This window comes from Exophiala viscosa, assembly GCF_022695815.1.
Source record: "Exophiala viscosa unplaced genomic scaffold EDD37scaffold_1, whole genome shotgun sequence".
NCBI lineage: Eukaryota > Fungi > Ascomycota > Eurotiomycetes > Chaetothyriales > Herpotrichiellaceae > Exophiala > Exophiala viscosa.
The window spans coordinates 3,464,754-3,483,612 of NW_026944353.1; the positions used below are offsets into that span (position 1 = coordinate 3,464,754).

The 18,859-nt window shown below is 51.7% G+C and overlaps 9 protein-coding genes across 9 annotated transcripts; 6 read left to right on the forward strand and 3 right to left on the reverse strand.

Annotated features, from left to right (window-relative positions):
- Positions 1-354: 354 nt before the first annotated feature.
- On the forward strand, positions 355-3,138 carry EDD37DRAFT_604607 (aspartyl-tRNA synthetase; the record flags this gene model as incomplete). The annotated part of the gene is made up of 2 exons (XM_062814752.1): positions 355-1,363; positions 1,415-3,138. 2 exons carry the CDS (start codon positions 355-357, stop codon positions 3,136-3,138), a joined length of 2,733 nt encoding a protein of 910 aa, XP_062675616.1.
- Positions 3,139-3,264: 126 nt separating this feature from the next.
- EDD37DRAFT_645473 (pentachlorophenol monooxygenase) lies at positions 3,265-4,994 on the reverse strand (the record flags this gene model as incomplete). The annotated part of the gene is made up of 2 exons (XM_062817633.1): positions 3,265-4,014; positions 4,062-4,994. The coding sequence occupies 2 exons, from the start codon at positions 4,992-4,994 to the stop codon at positions 3,265-3,267; spliced, it is 1,683 nt and encodes a 560-aa protein (XP_062675617.1).
- A 1,549-nt stretch (positions 4,995-6,543) lies between these two features.
- Positions 6,544-8,503, forward strand: EDD37DRAFT_604609 (uncharacterized protein; the record flags this gene model as incomplete). The annotated part of the gene is made up of 4 exons (XM_062814753.1): positions 6,544-6,586; positions 6,655-7,813; positions 7,865-8,148; positions 8,199-8,503. 4 exons carry the CDS (start codon positions 6,544-6,546, stop codon positions 8,501-8,503), a joined length of 1,791 nt encoding a protein of 596 aa, XP_062675618.1.
- Positions 8,504-8,703: 200 nt separating this feature from the next.
- EDD37DRAFT_66416 (NmrA-like family protein) lies at positions 8,704-9,883 on the forward strand. The gene has a single exon (XM_062819212.1). It carries the CDS (start codon positions 8,904-8,906, stop codon positions 9,786-9,788), a length of 885 nt encoding a protein of 294 aa, XP_062675619.1. The 5' UTR covers positions 8,704-8,903; the 3' UTR covers positions 9,789-9,883.
- Positions 9,884-9,886: 3 nt separating this feature from the next.
- EDD37DRAFT_66446 (NAD-dependent histone deacetylase SIR2) lies at positions 9,887-11,642 on the forward strand. Its single transcript, XM_062819227.1, has one exon. The coding sequence runs from the start codon at positions 10,086-10,088 to the stop codon at positions 11,610-11,612; it is 1,527 nt and encodes a 508-aa protein (XP_062675620.1). The 5' UTR covers positions 9,887-10,085; the 3' UTR covers positions 11,613-11,642.
- Positions 11,643-11,671: 29 nt separating this feature from the next.
- On the reverse strand, positions 11,672-12,425 carry EDD37DRAFT_645477 (RWD domain-containing protein; the record flags this gene model as incomplete). Its single annotated transcript, XM_062817634.1, has 2 exons — positions 11,672-12,306; positions 12,359-12,425. 2 exons carry the CDS (start codon positions 12,423-12,425, stop codon positions 11,672-11,674), a joined length of 702 nt encoding a protein of 233 aa, XP_062675621.1.
- A 337-nt stretch (positions 12,426-12,762) lies between these two features.
- EDD37DRAFT_671477 (fungal-specific transcription factor domain-containing protein) lies at positions 12,763-15,702 on the forward strand (the record flags this gene model as incomplete). The annotated part of the gene is made up of 5 exons (XM_062819412.1): positions 12,763-12,864; positions 12,916-12,986; positions 13,038-13,311; positions 13,365-15,180; positions 15,233-15,702. The coding sequence occupies 5 exons, from the start codon at positions 12,763-12,765 to the stop codon at positions 15,442-15,444; spliced, it is 2,475 nt and encodes an 824-aa protein (XP_062675622.1). The 3' UTR covers positions 15,445-15,702.
- EDD37DRAFT_66458 (acetyl-CoA acetyltransferase) lies at positions 15,484-17,531 on the reverse strand. Its single transcript, XM_062819233.1, has 2 exons — positions 16,005-17,531; positions 15,484-15,946 (listed from the first exon to the last, which is right to left on the reverse strand). The coding sequence occupies exons 1-2, from the start codon at positions 17,112-17,114 to the stop codon at positions 15,746-15,748; spliced, it is 1,311 nt and encodes a 436-aa protein (XP_062675623.1). The 5' UTR covers positions 17,115-17,531; the 3' UTR covers positions 15,484-15,745.
- Position 17,532: 1 nt separating this feature from the next.
- On the forward strand, positions 17,533-18,620 carry EDD37DRAFT_66451 (ubiquitin-conjugating enzyme E2 2). The gene is made up of 3 exons (XM_062819231.1): positions 17,533-17,815; positions 17,912-17,976; positions 18,037-18,620. The coding sequence occupies exons 1-3, from the start codon at positions 17,774-17,776 to the stop codon at positions 18,383-18,385; spliced, it is 456 nt and encodes a 151-aa protein (XP_062675624.1). The 5' UTR covers positions 17,533-17,773; the 3' UTR covers positions 18,386-18,620.
- Positions 18,621-18,859: the final 239 nt, after the last annotated feature.

An 18,859-nucleotide genomic window follows, 5' to 3' on the forward strand; every position in this document is an offset into this window, starting at 1 on the left:
CCCAATGAACATCCATAAATGGCATCCTGTCTCATTTCGACCATGCAGAAGACCATTCGCGGTTCCTCAGGATCGTCTCACCATATTAGCGAAGCCTTACAACCACTTTTGACCTTGTGTGACAAATTATAGAATGACGTCAAATTCTGTCACCGTCTATATCGCCGCAACGCAGTACAAGCCAAGCGGAGCCTCTTTCCTGTTATCGAATGACGCCGGACCCGAATTCTCCCCAGGCGGAGTGTTCGGTGTGGCAAGTTGATAACACGTCTGACCGGATTCTCATTCTGCTTCTCTTGTGATTTCTCCGCCCTTAGTTGAGCACAGAGCCTTCGTCCTTTTTCAGCGCTCAAAATGGCCACCAAACTCAAGAGTGTTGTTACGAAGTTTACTGACAAATTCACTGAGCACAAGCATGAATTAGGCCAGACTCTCACGAATTGCAATGACAAGAACTATCGAGGAGGTTCAGAGAAGGACGTCGCTAAGATCATCGAAAGTGAAGAGTGGTCTGGTTCGGAGTCTGAAGAAGGACCAGACGGACCCCGACGCCTTCAGGCGGCGAAGAACATAGATGATTTCGAGAACAACGACGACCCTGCAGAACTCAAAACCCTGTATGGCCGACTACCACTTGTTCAGTCCCAAGAGGAGGCTCCCGACAACGAAGTATGGCAGAGCGACTGGGTTTCTTTGATAAATGTTGGCCCGGACCACATTGGCAAAGAGATCTGTTTTCGCGCTAGAGTGCATATCGTCCGTCACATGAGTGCGAAGCTGGCCTTCGTAGTCTTTCGCGAACAGACCACGACTATTCAAGGCGTACTGCGCGCAGTCGAAGGTGGTGTCTCCGAAAACATGGTGAGGTGGGCAGAACACATCCGGACAGGCACCATTGTTATCGCCAAAGCAAGGGTGAAGGAGCCCGAACAGATGGTCAAGAGCACAAGCACTCACCATGCTGAACTTGAGCTTTTGAAGATGCACGTGGTCTCGGCTAGAACAATTCCAGTCCCTTTCAGCGTTTACGAAGCCGATGCTGCCACGGATGGCCACTCCATATCCGACCGAGTTAGACTGTCGAATAGAATCCTCGATCTGAGAACACCGTCCGCACAAGCCATCTTCAGAGTACAATCAGCTGTATGCAGGGCATTTCGGCGCTTTCTCGAAGACCGCGAGTTTTTGGAGATTCACACCCCAAAAATACAAGGTGGCGCAACAGAAGGTGGTGCAGATGTCTTCAAGCTCAGTTACTTCGGTCGTCCGGCATTTCTTGCCCAGAGTCCGCAACTTGCTAAGCAGATGTGTGTATCTGCGGATTTCCCCCGAGTCTACGAGATTGGGCCCGTCTTCCGCGCTGGTACGTTTGCAACACGTTGTCCGAGATGCAACACAAACTGACTTGATCCAGAAAATTCCAACACCCCTCGTCATATGACCGAATACACTGGGCTGGACCTAGAAATGGCCATTAACCGACATTACCATGAAGCTATGTGGCTAATTGATGCAACACTGAAATACATCTTCAGAACTCTGTATGAGCGCCACCGCAACGACATTGATACCGTGAAACATCATTTTCCGCACGATGATCTGATATGGCTTGACAAGACACCGAGGCTCACATTTGCTGAAGGGGCGAGGCTTCTGAACGAGTCAGGCTGGCAGAACGAGGATGGAAGTCAACAATCCGAGTACGAAGACCTATCGACGAGGGCCGAGCGGCGATTGGGAGAGCTGGTCAAGGAGAAGTACCACACTGACTATTATATCCTGGACAAGTTTCCTACAGCCGCTCGTCCCTTTTACACTATGTTGGACCCGAAAGATGACCAGCTCACTAACTCGTTCGATTTTATGGTTCGGGGACAAGAAATTCTTTCAGGTGGGCAACGTGTTCACGAACATGAACTACTGAAAGAGCGCATGGAGGCTCAGGGCATGGATCCGAATGACCTCAAGGAGTATATGCAAGCATTCGAATGGGTGGCGCCGCCACATGCAGGCTGTGGCATCGGTCTCGAACGATTGGTCTCACTCGTCCTGGACCTGGGAAATTTGCGCTACGCTTCACTATTCCCTCGCGATCCGAAGAGTTTCCCGGCCAAAGCAGAACCCAACCTACGACATCCCGACGACAATACGCTGCAGAGACGCAAGGGTTATCTTCCAGTACTGGAGAATCTCGTCGCCAATTATGGCGATGCAACCAATACATCATGGATGGACGACAGATTCCAGATTTGGCGCGATGAGAGGACTGGTGCCGCGATTGCTTACGTGCCAACCCACGATCGCGCAATCTGTGCAGGAAACCCGTTGTGCGATCCGAGTCAATACGAAGATGTGATTGGGGCATTCTTGAAGTGGCTTCGAAAGGCGACCGACCTCAAACCCATTTTCATCCTTGTCGGCAAGGAGGCCGAAGACGTACTTGGAGATAAACTAGGTTGGAAGAGCTTCACGAACGTCGCCGAACAGCGCGTCAACCTCGCTAACGATGAGCACCTGAATATCGACACTGACGTCAGCCGGAAGATCAGACACGCTACGAAGGAAGGTATCAAAGTAACGGATTATGGCAGCGACGTGCCTGAAGAAACACGTCAAAAGGTCGAACAATGCATCAAAGAGTGGCAGGAGAATCGCCAGGGAGAACAAGTCCATCTGAGCGAGATCACACCTTTTAGAGACGCGGCACATCGGCAGTACTTCATCGCCCAAGACACAACTGGCAAGATTCATTCTTTGGTCGTGCTCGCACAGCTGGCCCCGAGGTATGGAGTCCAGGTGAAATGGGCTCTGGATTTCCCTGGAGCGGCAAACGGTGTGATCGAGATGACTGTACAAGCCGCACTCAAGACCGCTGCAGACTCTGGGTGCAAATCATGCACTTTCGGCGCAGGTGCTACCGCGAAATTGAGTGCTGGGCACAACGTCGGCGGCGCAAGGTCAGCTACTTTGAACTCTTTATATCAGACCTTGGCTGCCAGGTTCAACCTGGAAAAGAAGACTGGATTCCGGGCTAAGTTCAACACGCTCGACGATCCGATCTTCCTCTGTTACCCACCTAGAGGGCTGGGACCGAAGGGTGCCCGAGCGATTGTCGATTTCTTTCAAGGAAAGGGGTAGATTTGGCTTTAGCTCAGGAATGCGGTGCTGCATCCCTTCAGCAAACACTATGTTATGACGATCACGGAGGACCGGGGTTCCGAGGATGCTAAAATGAGATCGAGAATCGTCTCTACACGGTCGTTCTCAGACTTGATTACTGGTCCTGGCATCGCCATTGGCCACAACCGGTACATACCACTGCTCAAGATATTCCGATACAGCTTCCCATTCACTCATACAGCACGACATTGCAACATAGAGATCAGGCCTGACCAGCACCAACCTTCCATCATCATTCTGATCGATCTCGTACCTCTCCAGGAACTCGCCTGTTTCGTCATTGGATTGATGATCGAAATCAAACTCTGCCTCACGTTTGTCGGAGATGAGGTAGATGCAAACGCAATTGGGGAATCGTTTCTCAAGCGTGTCTCGGATGGTCACGGCGTGCGCCAGGTGCTCATTCTTCCGTAGTTTGCTGGGACAAACGAGAAGTGTGAACTGTGGCCGGCGGAAGATGTCATAAAGATGTCGCAGGGGAGACTTGGTCAAGAGCGCATCAGGGGCTCTCTCGCCTGCCCTCGGTCCTTTGGTCGGACGGAGCCCGTCCGGAACACGGACCACTTTGCAGTAGTTGTGTGAGAGGCCTGATACTAACTTGATGGTGGTGTCTTCCCAGTTTGGCACCTGCGTCAAATGATACCTGTCTCCAGGCTCTTCGCCGAAGCCCATGACAATATGATGAGTTGCCATTGCACCATGGCTGATCTGTTCGCCGATGGGCTTTCTTTCTTTTTCATAAGTGTCGAGGATCTCTGCTCTCCCTTGCCCCTTATATACAGCGGCGAGCTTCCAGCCAAGATTGAATGCGTCTTGCATGCAGCCATTCATTCCCTGAGTATTGTCAGTGTCGAGGTGATTTGCTTTTCAGGAGGACTTACCTGGCCTCCTGACGGAGAGTGGACGTGACTTGCGTCGCCGCAGATGATCAGCCTTCCCTCGCGATAGTGACTGGCAATGTTGTTCCTGATATCCCAGGAGGTCGCCCACTCGGGTTCTCCCAGCTTGAAGCCGATGCCGATCTTGTCGGCAACCTCCTGGAACGATTGCTTCTTGTCTTCCCTGTACACGTATTCTCCCGTGGGCTCGCTCATGTAGATTCGCCAGACTCCACCAGGCATTCGTGTGACGTTCATGAACAAGTCTTTAGTAAAATAATAATTCATCCATCGGTCGTCAAAGTTCACGCTTGTTAAGGGCACATCCATCATGGCCATCGCGGCCACGACTTCACCGTTGAACTTGATGCCAGCCACATCACGAACGAAGCTCTTGACGCCGTCACACCCGATGACCCACGGGCATGTGATGACCTCCGTTTGGCCGTTGGGTAATTTGATCGTGGCCTTCACGAGCCCATCCTTTTCGATCTCCGCCGGGCTGGACAGTGCCACGATCTCGGTCTGGTACTCTGGTGCCATCCCCTGGGTTGCGAGCAGATGCTCTCGCAACACCTGCTCGAAATCGTTCTGGCTGATCTTGTAGTAGAACGGGTACCTCGTTGGCAATACACGATAATCAGTCTTGGGACACTGTTCGTCCGGCATGCCTGGGAAATGATATCGGTTTCCGGGACATTCGAGGCAGACTTCTTTCAGTCGGTGGCCAATGCTCATATGGTCGAACATCTCCATTGAGCGGGCGTGTACCGTCATTGCACGGGCTGTGTGAGAAGGTCCTTGGCGCTTTTCGACCAGGCGGACCGGCACGCCGCGGCGCATGAGTTCATAGGTGAGTATGAGGCCTGATGGACCGGCGCCGACGACGAGGACGCCATCGAAGTGCTTCGCTTTAGCGTTGGTCGGATCCGTCATGTTGTCAATTGCAGCAGAAGAGACTCAAGATACTGTTCGTTTCCTTCAGACCTGCCGTCTGTGGAAGGTGCAGTGATTCTCGCCTCATTTATACGTGTTGAGTCTTGCCACCTGGGCGGTGGATATCAATGTCAGTAGACGCTTGAGCGTCCGATCCACCATTCAGATGACCATGTTGTCGCCCCAGAGTCCGCCCCACGTGCATTCCGCGTGAGTCTGGTCTCTTGTATCCCCTTGAATTTTGTGGTGGCCATGACAGAATCGGCGCGGGGAGTCTATCAATCAGGAGCTGGGGCATGGGGAACCAATGCAGACAGGTTTTTACTGGGATCGGTCTCCTCGGGTTGTTCGGTGGCCACTTGTCATACACCTATACCAGATGTCGGAATGCTAGTGCCGACAAAATAGGATGACCACCAGGCTGTCTAAGTTTTTCGGAAAATGGGTGTGGGTCACCCACAGGCGGCCAGGGTTGAACGTCGCAACTAAAGTCCTCTTCACTCTTCTTTTTTTGTTCAACGGACCAGTAATGCTGTATGAATGCAAGAAATGACACGAGGTGAAAGTTGTTGCACGTTCACGATCATGGAAAGCATTAGACCCAATCGTGTCTGACACAACAACTACTGCTCAGCCCTCCTAGGTATATCGTAGATCGGGAAGGCCAAGAGAGCACGTTGCTTCCCGCATTTTGATAGCATTGGAATGTATGAATGCGTTAAGTCATTGAAGTCACTATATGCTCGGAATGCAGGACACACTGAAGCCTGGTGCATGCGGGACGTACTTGAAATTCCATTCACCCCACGAAGCCACTGCAGCATCCGTCTCGTTACGACACACCTTCCAGAGTGAGCTTCGTCTCTCCGTTGTATCGAGCAAGGCACTCCTCGGCGTCGTCCCGCTCACTTTTCAACAACAATGCAGCAATTTACTGAGAGCGAGGGCAGAATCTTCGCTTGGCAGGCGCCCGGGGGTGTCTACGGGTTGACCTTGGCCTAGGGACCGGTGACAAGACAAGTGGCGGCTTATGAACTTTTGAGCACCACTCTCTCCAACAAAGATCTCTACTCACCAAGGTGGCTTTCTCTTCTCAACTTGGTTAGCCAGTAGCTTTGCCATTTGTGTATATGCACCTCGATCTGTGAGCAATCCTGACTGCTTTGCATCGAGTCATACCTGAAGAAAACATAGCTGTTCAAAAGGCGTAAGCCGCCACTTGTCTTGGCACCAGTCCCTAGCCTAGTGACCTCGGGAGCCCCAGCGGGCCAGCAGAACATCAGAGATCTGGAGCGGCGGAGCCCCGCGTTAACTAGGTATTTATGTGGGTTTAAACCTAGGGAAACCCTCCAGAATTTACCGAACATCGTTTCTTCGAAGGGTTCCCTCGAGGTCGTTCCATTGCGCAATGCCGCCAGTCTACCAATGTCAACATTGTCAGAAGACGTACTCCAACAGCAGCCATCTGCGTCGGCACGAAAACCTTCGTCAGTAATCATCGTTTAACAGCCAGGACAGTCACGCTAAGTCAACATAGATACCAGCCGTGATGCATTTCCGTGTGCGTTTTGTTCTCGAAAATTTGGCAGAAGGTAAGTTTGTCCAACAAATATCAGATGACTTGTTTCGCGGCCAACACGAGCATAATGAAGAGATGTAGCTCACCGCCATTCGAAGTCTTGTCGGGAGAAAGGCTTGGATCCGATTCCTGTTCCAGTACCTCGCGGCCGAAAGAGAAAAGCATGCGAGTCTTGTGCGCTCACCAAGGTGGCTTGTGATGAGAAGTTTCCATGTACTCGATGCCTCGGAAGGAAGTCGGAGTGCACGTACCCAGTTGGCCACAGGATTCGTGTGCGCAACGATGCCCTTGAGGTACACCAATATCCTGTGGCAAGGCAGTCTGCGCGAGCAGAACGTGCCTCGTCTCATTCGAGCACCGGAAGTGCTAAGAGTGCCATGCCATTCCTATCTAACTACACCAATCCTGCAACCAATTCCCTCTCAGCTTACTACAAGAGTGCCCAAGAGGTTAACGATAGCTTTTCTGACCACGAGTACATCGTTGGAACGGCAGGTGAAGAGCCAGATGAAGAGTCGACGGAAAGAGTGAGCACATTCCTGCTTGGTAATCCCGACGAGCAGTGGTGGGACGACATCATCATTGCAAGACATTCCTGCCCCGACGATGACGCTCTAGATCACAACCACATGCGAGAACGGTTAAGGCAGGTCGCCCTTGATCTCACAACCATACAACGGTCGCAATGTCGCAAACGTGGAGCTGCGCTTTTCTTCGATGAAGAAACCTTCAGGACTCTCTTCACTCATGACAACGTGGTAGAATTTACCGAACTATATTTCACCCGTTGGAGCCCTCACTGCCCAATCCTGCATCGCCGGACCTTCGATTTGAGCAAGGTCCATCCGCCACTGTTGCTGGCAGTCTTTCTGATCGGGGAGGCCTACTCGCACGAGGTCTACCCCTCGCTGGCTCAAGCTTACTATGACATTGCTGAAGAGTACACATTCAGTCACCCCAAGTTCAGAGAGCTGCTGGGGGACGACCCAACGTCCTCATCATCGACCTCCGCGCGCTCGCTTGAACCGCTCCACGCCGCATACTTGATGGTACTTCTACAAATGTGTGGCAAAAACGTCATGTCCAGACGGCGAGTGAGGAATGCGCGATACAATGAGGTCATTCAGGCCGCTCGTGGGCTGAAGCTCTTCGGCAGTAAGAATGAGTACCTGGATAGTGAACAAAGCGATTGCATTGACTTCGACTGGCATGGATTCGTGGTCAAGGAGTCGAGAATAAGGTGAGTTTATCTTTGATGACTTTCAAGCTGGGTTATGACGGTGTGGCATAGGCTCGCATACCTCATCTTTGGAATCGAATGCAACTTTGCCATGTTTCACGCGCACTATCCAAGACTGGCCGTCTCAGAAATGACAGGCAGCCCGATGTGCAGTGAACGATGCTTTTCTGCTAGTACAAGCGCTGCATGTGAGCAATACGCCAAGCAGGAAATGAGGTCCAGCACGAATGCTATCTCAACAAGTGTATCACAACTTTTGGAGAGCCGAGACGACCTTGCGGGACACTCAAGCCTAGTCGACCTGGCACCCAGGAATTTCTTCTTCGTTCTCTGCGGTATGCATGCTCTCTCCTCATTTCATTCACACTCTCATGCCAGTATCTAGGCCTTCACTGTGCCATCCATGCCTCACGTGCGAACGGGTTGGGAAAGATCATGTATCCCTCATTCATGAAAGCGCTAGGCCGTTGGATGAAGATATGGGATCGGCAAGTAAGCAACCTGCCGGTCGAAGAATGGCAGAAGCTGGGATTCATGAGGGATGCTGGTCCCGAATTCTGCCAGCTTGCGTTTTTCTTCATGGAAGCTGAGGCGCGTGGCCTGTTCAACACTGAGAAGCTGCGTAGCATGGATTCTGAGAATATGGGATATGTCAGTTATCTACTGGAAGCGTTCTCTCGGACCGCTTAAGGAGTTGATTGTTCGCATAAGCAATGATCAATGTTCTGAAAAAGCAACAGATTGGGCGCGAATGGATTTTGACATTATGTGTCACTTTTTCCCCATGTTGATATGATATTGAGGGACATGGGGCCGGCCACGGAGTGCGTAACTAGTTCAAGTAACCTAAGAGGCACCCGGCAGTTAGATAAGGTACGTGTACTGTGTATCACACTCAGTACTGTACTGCCTCGGAAGGTATCTTGCACAACCCCACATTGTTGATGATGGCGAATTGTTCCCCACCTCCAGCTTCCCCAAGGCGTCGGTAAACCATCTAGACGAGGGATATCATCCCGTACCAACCTGAAAATTGTGAACAAGATCTCAAAATTTTGATACATCTCCTAGCATCAAAGACAAACTAAGCATGACTCTCAACAGTGTCCTCCTCATCGGCGCCGGTAACCTCGGCAGCTTGATCCTCAAGCATCTCCAGGCCTCTTCTCACAAGTTCACCATCACTGTATTGACTCGGGAATCGTCAACCGCGCAGTTCCCATCGTCGGTAAAGGTCGCTAAGGTTCCCGATGCTTACCCACACGCGCAGCTCGTGGAAGCCTTCAAAGGTCATGATGTCGTCGTCTCCGCAATCTCCATGATGGGCATGCACCAGCAGTACAAATTCATCGACGCCGCCGTGGAAGCCAAGGTCAAGCGCTACATCCCCACTGAGTACGGTCTCGACGATCTTCCAGATTGGTTGACGGAGCTGAGGCCCATGTTCCGGACCAAGCATGACGTGCGGGATTACTGTTTCGAAAAGGAGAAAGAGGGTCTATCCTGGACGTGCATCGTCTGCAATGTCTTTTTTGAGATGGGCATTCAGAGTGGCTTCTTCCAATTCGACTGGAAAACGAAGACGGCTGAATTGATCGACGGGGGAGAGGCCAAATGGCCGGCCACCACTTTGGATACCGTTGCCATCGCCGTTGTCAAGGCCGTTGAGAAGGACGAAGCGACTAAGAATAAACTGCTGTTGATACAGGATTTCAGGACGAGCCAGAAGGAGATCCTAGATGCCTTGCCGGGAAAGTGGAAGGTAGAGAATGTGAAGTATGAAACGTGGTTGGAGGAGGCTAAGGAGAAGGTTCGGAATAATGATGATAGTGCCCTTCCCAAGCTGACATTTGGGTCGGTGGTCACGGGAGCGGAATGGAAGGATAGAAAGGAGTTCGGAAACGAGTTGTTGGATTTGCCGACAAAGTCATTCAAGGAAGCAATGGAGGAGGCATTGAGGGGGGTGCAGTCATGATGCGGCAGGGCAGATGAAGTCGACGAGGCTACGAGGCTGTGCCAAGAAGAATAAATATTCTCCAAATCTGACACTTCTGAGTCGTTAGTTCTCAACGAGTACAATTTTCTGATCGTTGCAAATATTGACGTTTAACCGGCAGCTACTTTTCATTCTTCAATCCGTTAAAACTGCTGTACTGTCTCTGTCGCTGCGATCAATGTCCGTGTATCGACATTGAATTGAGATCGACACCCGCTGGCTCGCAGGTCCATCCATGGCTACATTCCATGACTCAAGATTGCATGTTCGGCTCCGATGGACTACTTGATCCGCCTCACTCAGACACACGAGAGCTTTCGCCGTGCTGAAATAGAGGCACTGTCCAGTCTGGCCGGTATAACATGCGAAATCGTATCTTATGCCGAAGAGTCACCATTTTGTATCGTTCGATTTTCCGGTCTATCGGGCCAGTCCACTGCCCTCGATGACCATTCTATCGACGAGGTAGTCCGAGACTTCCAGTCAAGAGCAATCTTGTCTAAATACATCTACGAATTATGGGGGCAGGGCCAGAACTATGACCAACTGCGCGCAGATGTGAAGGTGCGAAGTCAGCACCTTTGGCACAAGTTTGAGCATGTCTCATTCAAATTTTCGGTCGACAGTTACGGCAGCACCCATGACCCATCGCAACAGAGACAGATCATCGACTCTTTCAGCTATCTCGACTTTCAGGGCAAGATCAAGATGAAGAACCCAGAGGCCGAATTTGCCGTCCTGGAAGAGTGGCTTCCTCTCGCATGTGAGCAAGACCAGAAGACCGCCGGTCTAGCCAATGGCACAGCTATCGACCCTATTGCCGGGTCAAGTCTGCGTAGAGTGTTTCTTGGGCGAAAGATTGGAGAGTCGCGACGTTGGTTGAGGGAAAAGCATGATCTCAAGAAAAGACCGTACATTTCGACCACCTCAATGGACGCAGAACTGGCTTTGTTGACTGCTAACATGGCTCTGGCAACCTCTGGCAAAATCTTCCTTGACCCGTTTGTAGGGACTGGTGGATTCATGGTCGCCGCGGCTGAGCTGGGTGCTGTTGTTCTCGGTTCGGATATCGATGGCCGGAGTTTTCGTGGCAAAGGTCTCGGTCTGGAAAAAGGAGTAGGGGCCAATTTCAGAAAGTATGGCCTCTCACATCTTTTTGGAGATTGTATCACATCAGATCTGACGAATACTCCATTTCGCAATTCTGTCAACACCACTGTGTATTCCAGTGGTAGGTGGCTCGATGGGATAATCTGTGACCCTCCTTATGGCGTCCGAGAAGGGTTGAAAGTGCTGGGAACAAGAAAAGCCGTCGATGCTAGCTTCACTGACAACGTCGAAGCCTCAGTACACCACGGGACCCCAGTGCCGCACCTGATCAACGGCATCCCAGCCCATACACTCCCGGGCTATATTGCACCCAAGAAGCCATACTCATTCTTTCGAATGCTCGACGACATTTTGGACTTTGCAGTGCGTACATTGGTGGACGGTGGTCGACTCGCGTTTTGGATGCCTAGTGCCAATGAGAACGAGTTCGGCGAGGAAGAGGCTACTCTCATACCAAGACATCCGCATCTGCAGCTGAAGCACGAATGTGTGCAGAGCTTCAATAGATGGAGTCGGAGGTTGCTCATTTACGAAAGACTTCCAGGATGGCTGGACTTGGAGCCAGGCATCACCCAAAGTCTTCGTGACAGGACGGACGAGGGTGAAATAGGTCGGACGGCCGATGAGCTGAATCCGTTCCGGAAAAGATATTTTGAGGCGTTTGTAGACCGAACAAACGGCGCTTCTCGCTGATGGATGCCTCTCAACACTGTCGGTTTGAAGCCTCTCTAGATCGTTTAACACCCGAGTGCTTACGTGTCGACCTTGAGCTTTTCGATGGCGGCCACTGCATCGTCTCCATCAATGTCCTCTTCATCGACCTTTCCAACAAGACCCCTCTCCCAGAGCTGTCTGCCAGTGAGCTTCTTTTCGTCGGGTTTGCCGCCCCTCTTTTTCTTGTCTTCCGCCTCTTCTTCCTCGCGTTGCCTCCTCTCTTTCTCCTCCATGTCTTTTCGGAATCTCTCCCTCCATTCTAAGAAGCGCTCTCTCGTTACCAGAGCACCGTGGAATTTTCTGTTTTCTTCCTCCTCCTTTTGACGTGCTGCGACCTCCTTCACAGCCTCTGCTTGCCGTATCCTGTCCGATATAAGCGTCTCCGCTGCCTCTTTCAAGGTCGTGACCAGTGTAAAGACCATAGCCATGCCAAGGGAATCTTCAATTGTGGGTTGCAGCGCTTCCATCAATTGGGCCTTGTCTTCTTGGATATCGAGCTGAGGGTGCTTTTCTGCGTTTGGCGGAGTTGTAATATCCAAGTGGGGTGCAACATCAGGGTAGGCCTCTGGATAGGTAACGTTGAGCAACAGGATGGGAGGCGCAGCGTCTTCTTCGTGCTCTGCTCCGGGGACATCAAGAGCTATAGATATCCGGTAGGACGTGTCCGAAAGATCTGTCAGACAATTATCAGAGGACGGCCATCTTGGACATGTAGGTGTGCAAACCTGTAATTTCATCTGGGAAAATCGAGTCGAGGACTTCTCGCTCTTCTTTTTGTTCTTCGATCGCCATGATGAGATGACTTCGACTGCACTCGGTCGTCAGACACTCACATGCGCCACTTCCACTTCTCACAATTACCTAACAGTGTCCAGCGAGGAGAAACACAATACCCAAGGACATGAATTGGCTGTAGGATGTTTGCGATGCGTGGGACCGGTATTTACCCGAGGTTGGAGGAGTCGAGATCTACATGGTTCAAGAAGCCCGCCTCCGACCAATGATCACATTAACAACTCCTGAAGTCGACTTGCGCTCCTCATGTGGACCTGGCTTCAGCTTATCCACGGCTTCCCGCCGACATGCGCGATACTAAATACCAGTCTTCTGGATCACCAAGGCGGGCAGGATGGAGGCTGAGTGGACTCACGACAGTGCCGAAGTACACCGAGCCAAACGACGATCCCGCGTACAGTCTGCGTGTCAGCGCTGTAGAAGGCAGAAGCTGAAGGTCTAGTCTATCTCCCGGTTTGTTTTCTCTTTGACTGATGTCAGCCTTCAGTGTGACCAAGAGCGGCCATGCTCGCTGTGCGTTCGGTCCGAGGTTCCTTGCGTATCAGAGTTCAGGGAGCGGTGTGTATATCAGAAATGATCCAGCTTGATGACCAACTAACAGGCACTTAGACGGAGGAAGCTTGGATCACGACAATCCATTAGCAATGGGTCCGGACCCTCACGACATGATGAGGTTAAGCCTTCTGCTTCTTTACCAGCTGTCAGTGAATCACCTCGGTCGCAGCCCGCCAAGCCCGTGGTAGACGAGGATTACTCAATGTATACGGAGGGAGAGCCGTCAATTGCGCCAGCTAGGCAGAAGGCTGTCAGTGTTGACCAGTTCGCCGCGTCAGACCCTCAGTACCTCGATCAGAGGATCTCTTCAGCAGGACTAACTCAAGCTGTAAGTCGGTGAAGGGAAGCATGCGCTATGCTTGGAATGTGCTAATTCTTCAGATCATCGACAACTTCAGCCCCGACACTGTACTTGATACCTCTACCTCGGCCCTGCCAGGAGGTGTTGGCCGGGTGCAGGAATCACCCAGTGTCGGGCGTGACATGGTCACGGTCGAAGAGCTCTTCGGGTTTGAACTGCCATCAAAGAGGGTAACAGATTACTTCTTGGACACCTACCTCGCAGCTGTGCATTGGTTCATGTTGGTTTTTCATGAACCGACTCTGCGAAGATCCTACGAGGCGTTGATGTCAACACGACGTTGTCCTCGTTCGCGGTCGAATCATGCTACTTTCATTCTGCTTCTACTCTCTCTAGGCGCTCATTATGCACCTGAGGAAGACATCCGGCAGAAGTTTCCGTCTTTCAGCCTCGACACCTTCCGGAGGTTGTCGCTCAAGAGAGTCGAGGATAGCCTTCATGCTTTGTACGATGCTGCAGAGCTAGAGGCCGTACAGGTTTGTGTTCTGCTTGGGTCTTACTACATGTACCATGGTCGACCTAACCTTGCTTTCACTGTACTCAAAGCCGGTCTCGGCTGCGCTGAGCTCATGTCATTGCATAGGGAGCCTGCATGGAGGTGGCTGCCAGAGATGGTCAAAGAGGAGCGTAGGCGGACGTTCTGGGCCCTGTTTGTCTATGATCGGTTTGCCGCCACTATCTATGGAAGACCATGTGGCATACGGCTCGAAGAAATTGACGTCAAAATCCCAGAAAACATGGGAGATACCACGATCCAGCATCCAACGTTCTTATCAACTGCGACCATGCCAGACGGGACCGTCGAACCAGTCACTACTTTCTCCTACATGAAGTTCAAGTTCAAGTTCTACCAGATTTCTTCGCCCATTATCGGCGATCTATACTTTCATCGAAGCTCGAGCGTGTCAGCAATGGCGGCCAAAGTCTCGAGAATACACAATGATCTGGTCAACTGGTTTGACAGTCTTCCTCCGGAGCTGAAGCTGGACACTCTGTTCCACGACCCTAACGCCCCCGTCACACCCAAAACCAGGCCTTTCATGCTGCAAGCATTGGCGCTCCAAGTTGCTTACGACAATGTCCAGATTCTCCTCCACCGACCACTCCTATCTCAAGACTTGCGAAGCTTCAAATCTGATCAGACCTCGTACGACCCCAATACATCCACATCTAGGCCATCTCTAGACAGGGTTGGGTCGTTCATTGACGCTCAAAGATCTGCCCAGGACGTCCACCAGATTTTAGTATCCAGCCGGGATAGCTGCTGGGAGTCAGCCATGCGTTCTTCAAGGCTGGGTCGATTCCAACAGTGTCTAGCATTTGCACGTGATAGCCACGCGGCTGCGTTCCTGGGTATAAATCTCTTCACGGCAGGCATGGTGCTCTGCGTGGTGGCGCTGAGCAGGCCTCTTTCCTCTCAGGCTCACCTGGCGAAACAAGGAGTGTCTCGAATTATGGCTCTCTCGCGCTTCTTGTCAGGCAAAGCTCTACTGTCAGCGCAAACTACAAAGATCCTGAAGGACCTGATCCGCCTAATCGGTGAGAAGGAGATCAAGGCTATGTTGTCTGAATCTGGTGGTCCTGAAAACGCAGGGACTCTGACCAGCGATGTGGGGAGACAGACTACTATGCGATCTCTCGCAGCGACGCCTGCACCAGCAAATGAACAAAAAGGCTTTGCTGAGGATATTGCGACACAACCTACGCTCGATTTCGCAAACAGTGGCGATTCAATGGCGGGTGCCTTCCAACAGGATTCTATCTTTGCAGAGAGCTTTGACTTTAGTGGTTTCGAAAATCTGGATCTGAACAACGGCATCGCTACACTTCAGCAAGGTGGGTATCTTCTCCCACTTGCATTATCCATTGAGAGCTAACATCGTTATAGCCATGTTTCCAGCGTCTCGAGTCGCAACACCTGATCTGGACAAGATGATCAATGACGGCACGCGACGAGAACAGTGGAACCGCGACCAATACAATGCAGAACATGCCTATATCAACCAGATCAGTGGTAGCGAGGATGGCCTGATCGGCACGGATTTCAACATGATGAATACCGTCGGACAAACTTGGCTATGGGACAACCCATCGTGGTAAAATTCGCAGTGTTGCATCGAAGGTCTTGAAACTTTTCATCATTTTCCAATATACATGCCTAACCCAAACGCGACCAACGGATATCGAGACAAATGTCTGCTGAGCCCCATTGTCTGCCTGAGAAGAGTATAAGGGTAGCATCCTTTTACAACGGCCTACTCTTGTGGCCATGAACCAGACAAACAGCACTTGGTGCAGATCACAGTTCGAAGGAAATACGCTCCAGTACCAACGCTGCTATGCAATGGGCATCGACCCTTCAAAACCTCGAAGAACTTGATCGATAAAACTTATGCAGTGCTTATTCCACGCTTGCGATTCTCTGCACGACCATCGCCGTGGCGGCGCCACCACCATTGCAAATTGCTGCAACACCATACTCACCGGGCTGCAGCTGGTGCAGCAATGTCGTCAGAATGCGCGAGCCCGAGCTGCCGAGGGCGTGGCCCAGAGAGATGGCGCCACCAAGGAGATTGACATTAGCATTTTCAAGGCCGAGGATCTAAATTCGCCAGTCAGCTATTTTGTTCCTGTGTTGAATCACAGATGGTGGTCCTTACCTGTTCATTGGCCTTGATCACACAAGCAAAAGCCTCATTGAACTCCCAGATCGCAATGTCTTCTTTCTTCAGACCTGCGCGCTCGAGAGCGAGTGGCACAGCCTTGGCCGGTGCCACGGGGAAGTCGACAGGGTCGATCGCCGCGTCTGCTGAGGAGACTATGCGGGCCAGTACTCTGCTGTCCTTGCCGTACTGTTGTGCGATCGCCTTGTTACCCAGCACCAAAGCACTGGCACCATCGTTGAATGTTGACGAGTTTGCCGCCGTGACTGATCCTCCTTCCTTGACGAACGCCGGCTTCAGTGTGGAAACCTTGTCTTTCCTAAGATTAGTGTATCCCTCGTCCTCGGAGATGATGGTATCTCCCTTCTTTCCTTTGACCGTGACCGGGACAACTTCGTCCTTGAATTTGCCCTCGGCCCATGCCTTTTGAGCTCGCTCAAAGCTTCGAATGGCATACTCGTCTTGCGCCTCACGGGAGATGTTGTATTTCTTTGCGGTGTTTTCGGCGCAGTTGCCCATATGGAATTGGTTGTAGACATCCCATAGACCGTCCTTAATCAGGCCGTCCTCCATTTTAATGTGTCCGAAGGGAGGTTGCTGGGCAGCGCGGTTCAGGTAGTATGGGACCCGAGACATGCTTTCCATGCCACCGGCGACTTGTGCTTCGGCCAGACCAAGTTGAATGTTCTGCGCGGCGATGGCTACGGCTTTCAGTCCAGAAGCGCAGACCTTGTTGATGGTTACTGCTTCCGTGGAAGGGGAAAGGCCGGCGAAGATGGAGGCTTGTCGGGCAGGAGCTTGACCAACGTTACCGGAGAGCACATTGCCCATGTATACGTCTGTAATCTTGGAGGCGGGCACCTTGGACTTTTCGACGGCGGACTTGATCGCCACAGCACCCAATTGAGGGGCTGACATGCTCATGAAGGAGCCATTGAACTTGGCTGTTGGCGTTCGAGCTGCGCTCAGGATATATGCTTCTTGGATCTCTTGTCTCGCGGTGGCGGAGGTGCTGAAGTGGCTGCGCACCTGTGACAGGCGAGCGCCTGCAGCATTGGAGGATGCTCGCGATGCTGCGCGAGCAGCGGACGAGGCGAGGGAGGGCATGTCGTCGGGGGTCGAAAGGTTGGAGGCAGCCAGCTTGAATGACTTTTGACCTGGGGAGCGGCGAGGGCGGCGCTTTGTGTTTATACTCGCAGGGTTAATGCACTATTCCTCACGGAGGCACATGCCAGGGCAGCCTCGGGACCGGCTAAAAGCGGGGAGCGGAATAAGAGGTTGGAGAGAGGGAGCCGCAAGGATGAGTATTCAATAAGGAAACGAGAATATTACTTTCTTTTCGGTGCGGCGTATAAGGGTAAGCACACAGTATCAGAGAGACTGGTCAAACATTTGCCCCCATACTGTGCGGCGAGAGTCTGCACTTAATAACAAAATCCCTCCCGGTGGGAGACACAGCCAGGGCGCGGAATGGGATGAATTTCTTGAGAGGATCCTCGGCGCCATGTTTCCCTTTGTCGGAGGAAAGCCGGAGAGAATGTTCCACTATAAGTCTGTTGTAAAAGCGGCAGTACGATGTCCTCATTTTCAGGTTCCGTGATTGCAATTGTGACTGCGGCGAAACCACTTCATTCAACCCACTCGCGTGAGTTCAGTTTGATCTTCATTCCTTCAACAAGACCTCTTTCTACACATTTCTGCTACCTCAAGTTCAAGGTCCTCGATCAAACATTGCTGTATCTCAATCCACTCGCACTACAATCACAATGTCGACCTCAGCAAGACGCCGCTTGATGCGAGACTTCAAGGTATGTGCCCATTCTCCGATAAGTTCTCTCGCTTTGCCCGCACCCACTCTCCGGTTCCGAAGTCACGGAACCGAATGTCTAACACAATTTCCACAGCGCATGCAAACAGATCCCCCAGCTGGTGTCTCTGCTTCGCCTATTGCAGACAATGTCATGACATGGTACGTGTCTCCCTACAGCCGAGGTTTTGTCGCCGTCGCAGCATTCTAATTTGTGTCTAGGAACGCCGTCATAATCGGCCCCGCAGACACACCCTTTGAGGATGGCACTTTCAGATTGGTCATGCAATTCGAAGAGGCATACCCTAACAAACCTCCGGGCGTCAAGTTCGTCTCGCAGATGTTCCATCCTAATGTCTACGGCACCGGCGAGTTGTGCTTGGACATCCTCCAGAACAGGTGGTCTCCGACGTACGATGTGGCGGCGATTTTGACCAGTATCCAATCACTCCTCAATGATCCAAATACCTCTTCCCCTGCGAACGTCGAGGCCTCCAACCTGTACAAGGACAATAGGAAGGAATACACTAAGCGGGTGAGGGAGACGGTAGAGAAGAGCTGGGAAGATTGAAGAGCAAAGATCATGACCACGAAATACTATCGGATTCAGCGATTGCATACCATGCGGTGAGACGGCGTTTCGGGCGTTCGACATTCATATCAGCTCTTCATTGGGCTTTTTGGGCTTTCAGGGGTTGATCAATGCCAACTAAGGGGTAGGACCGTTCTCCAGCGAGGAGTCGATCGGAAGGAAGGGTGTTCAGGGTGCTTACAACAGACACAACTACATGTGTGCTTATCGGCTATGTGAAATCTGCTGAGCCTTGGAACGCAATAGCATTCTCTTAGCCGATGTTACTGCACAATGTATACTGAGCTTCGACGTTCAAGAACTCTGCCCAGGACTATTCAAATGAGACATTCCGTGGCCACAGGAGTGATGAGGTCTTTGGAAAAAGGTCGTTGTATTCATGCAACTACATCGCTAACGCTACGAAACTTCATGTCCACTCCATGGCTGTCGTTATAACCTGAACCCAAATGC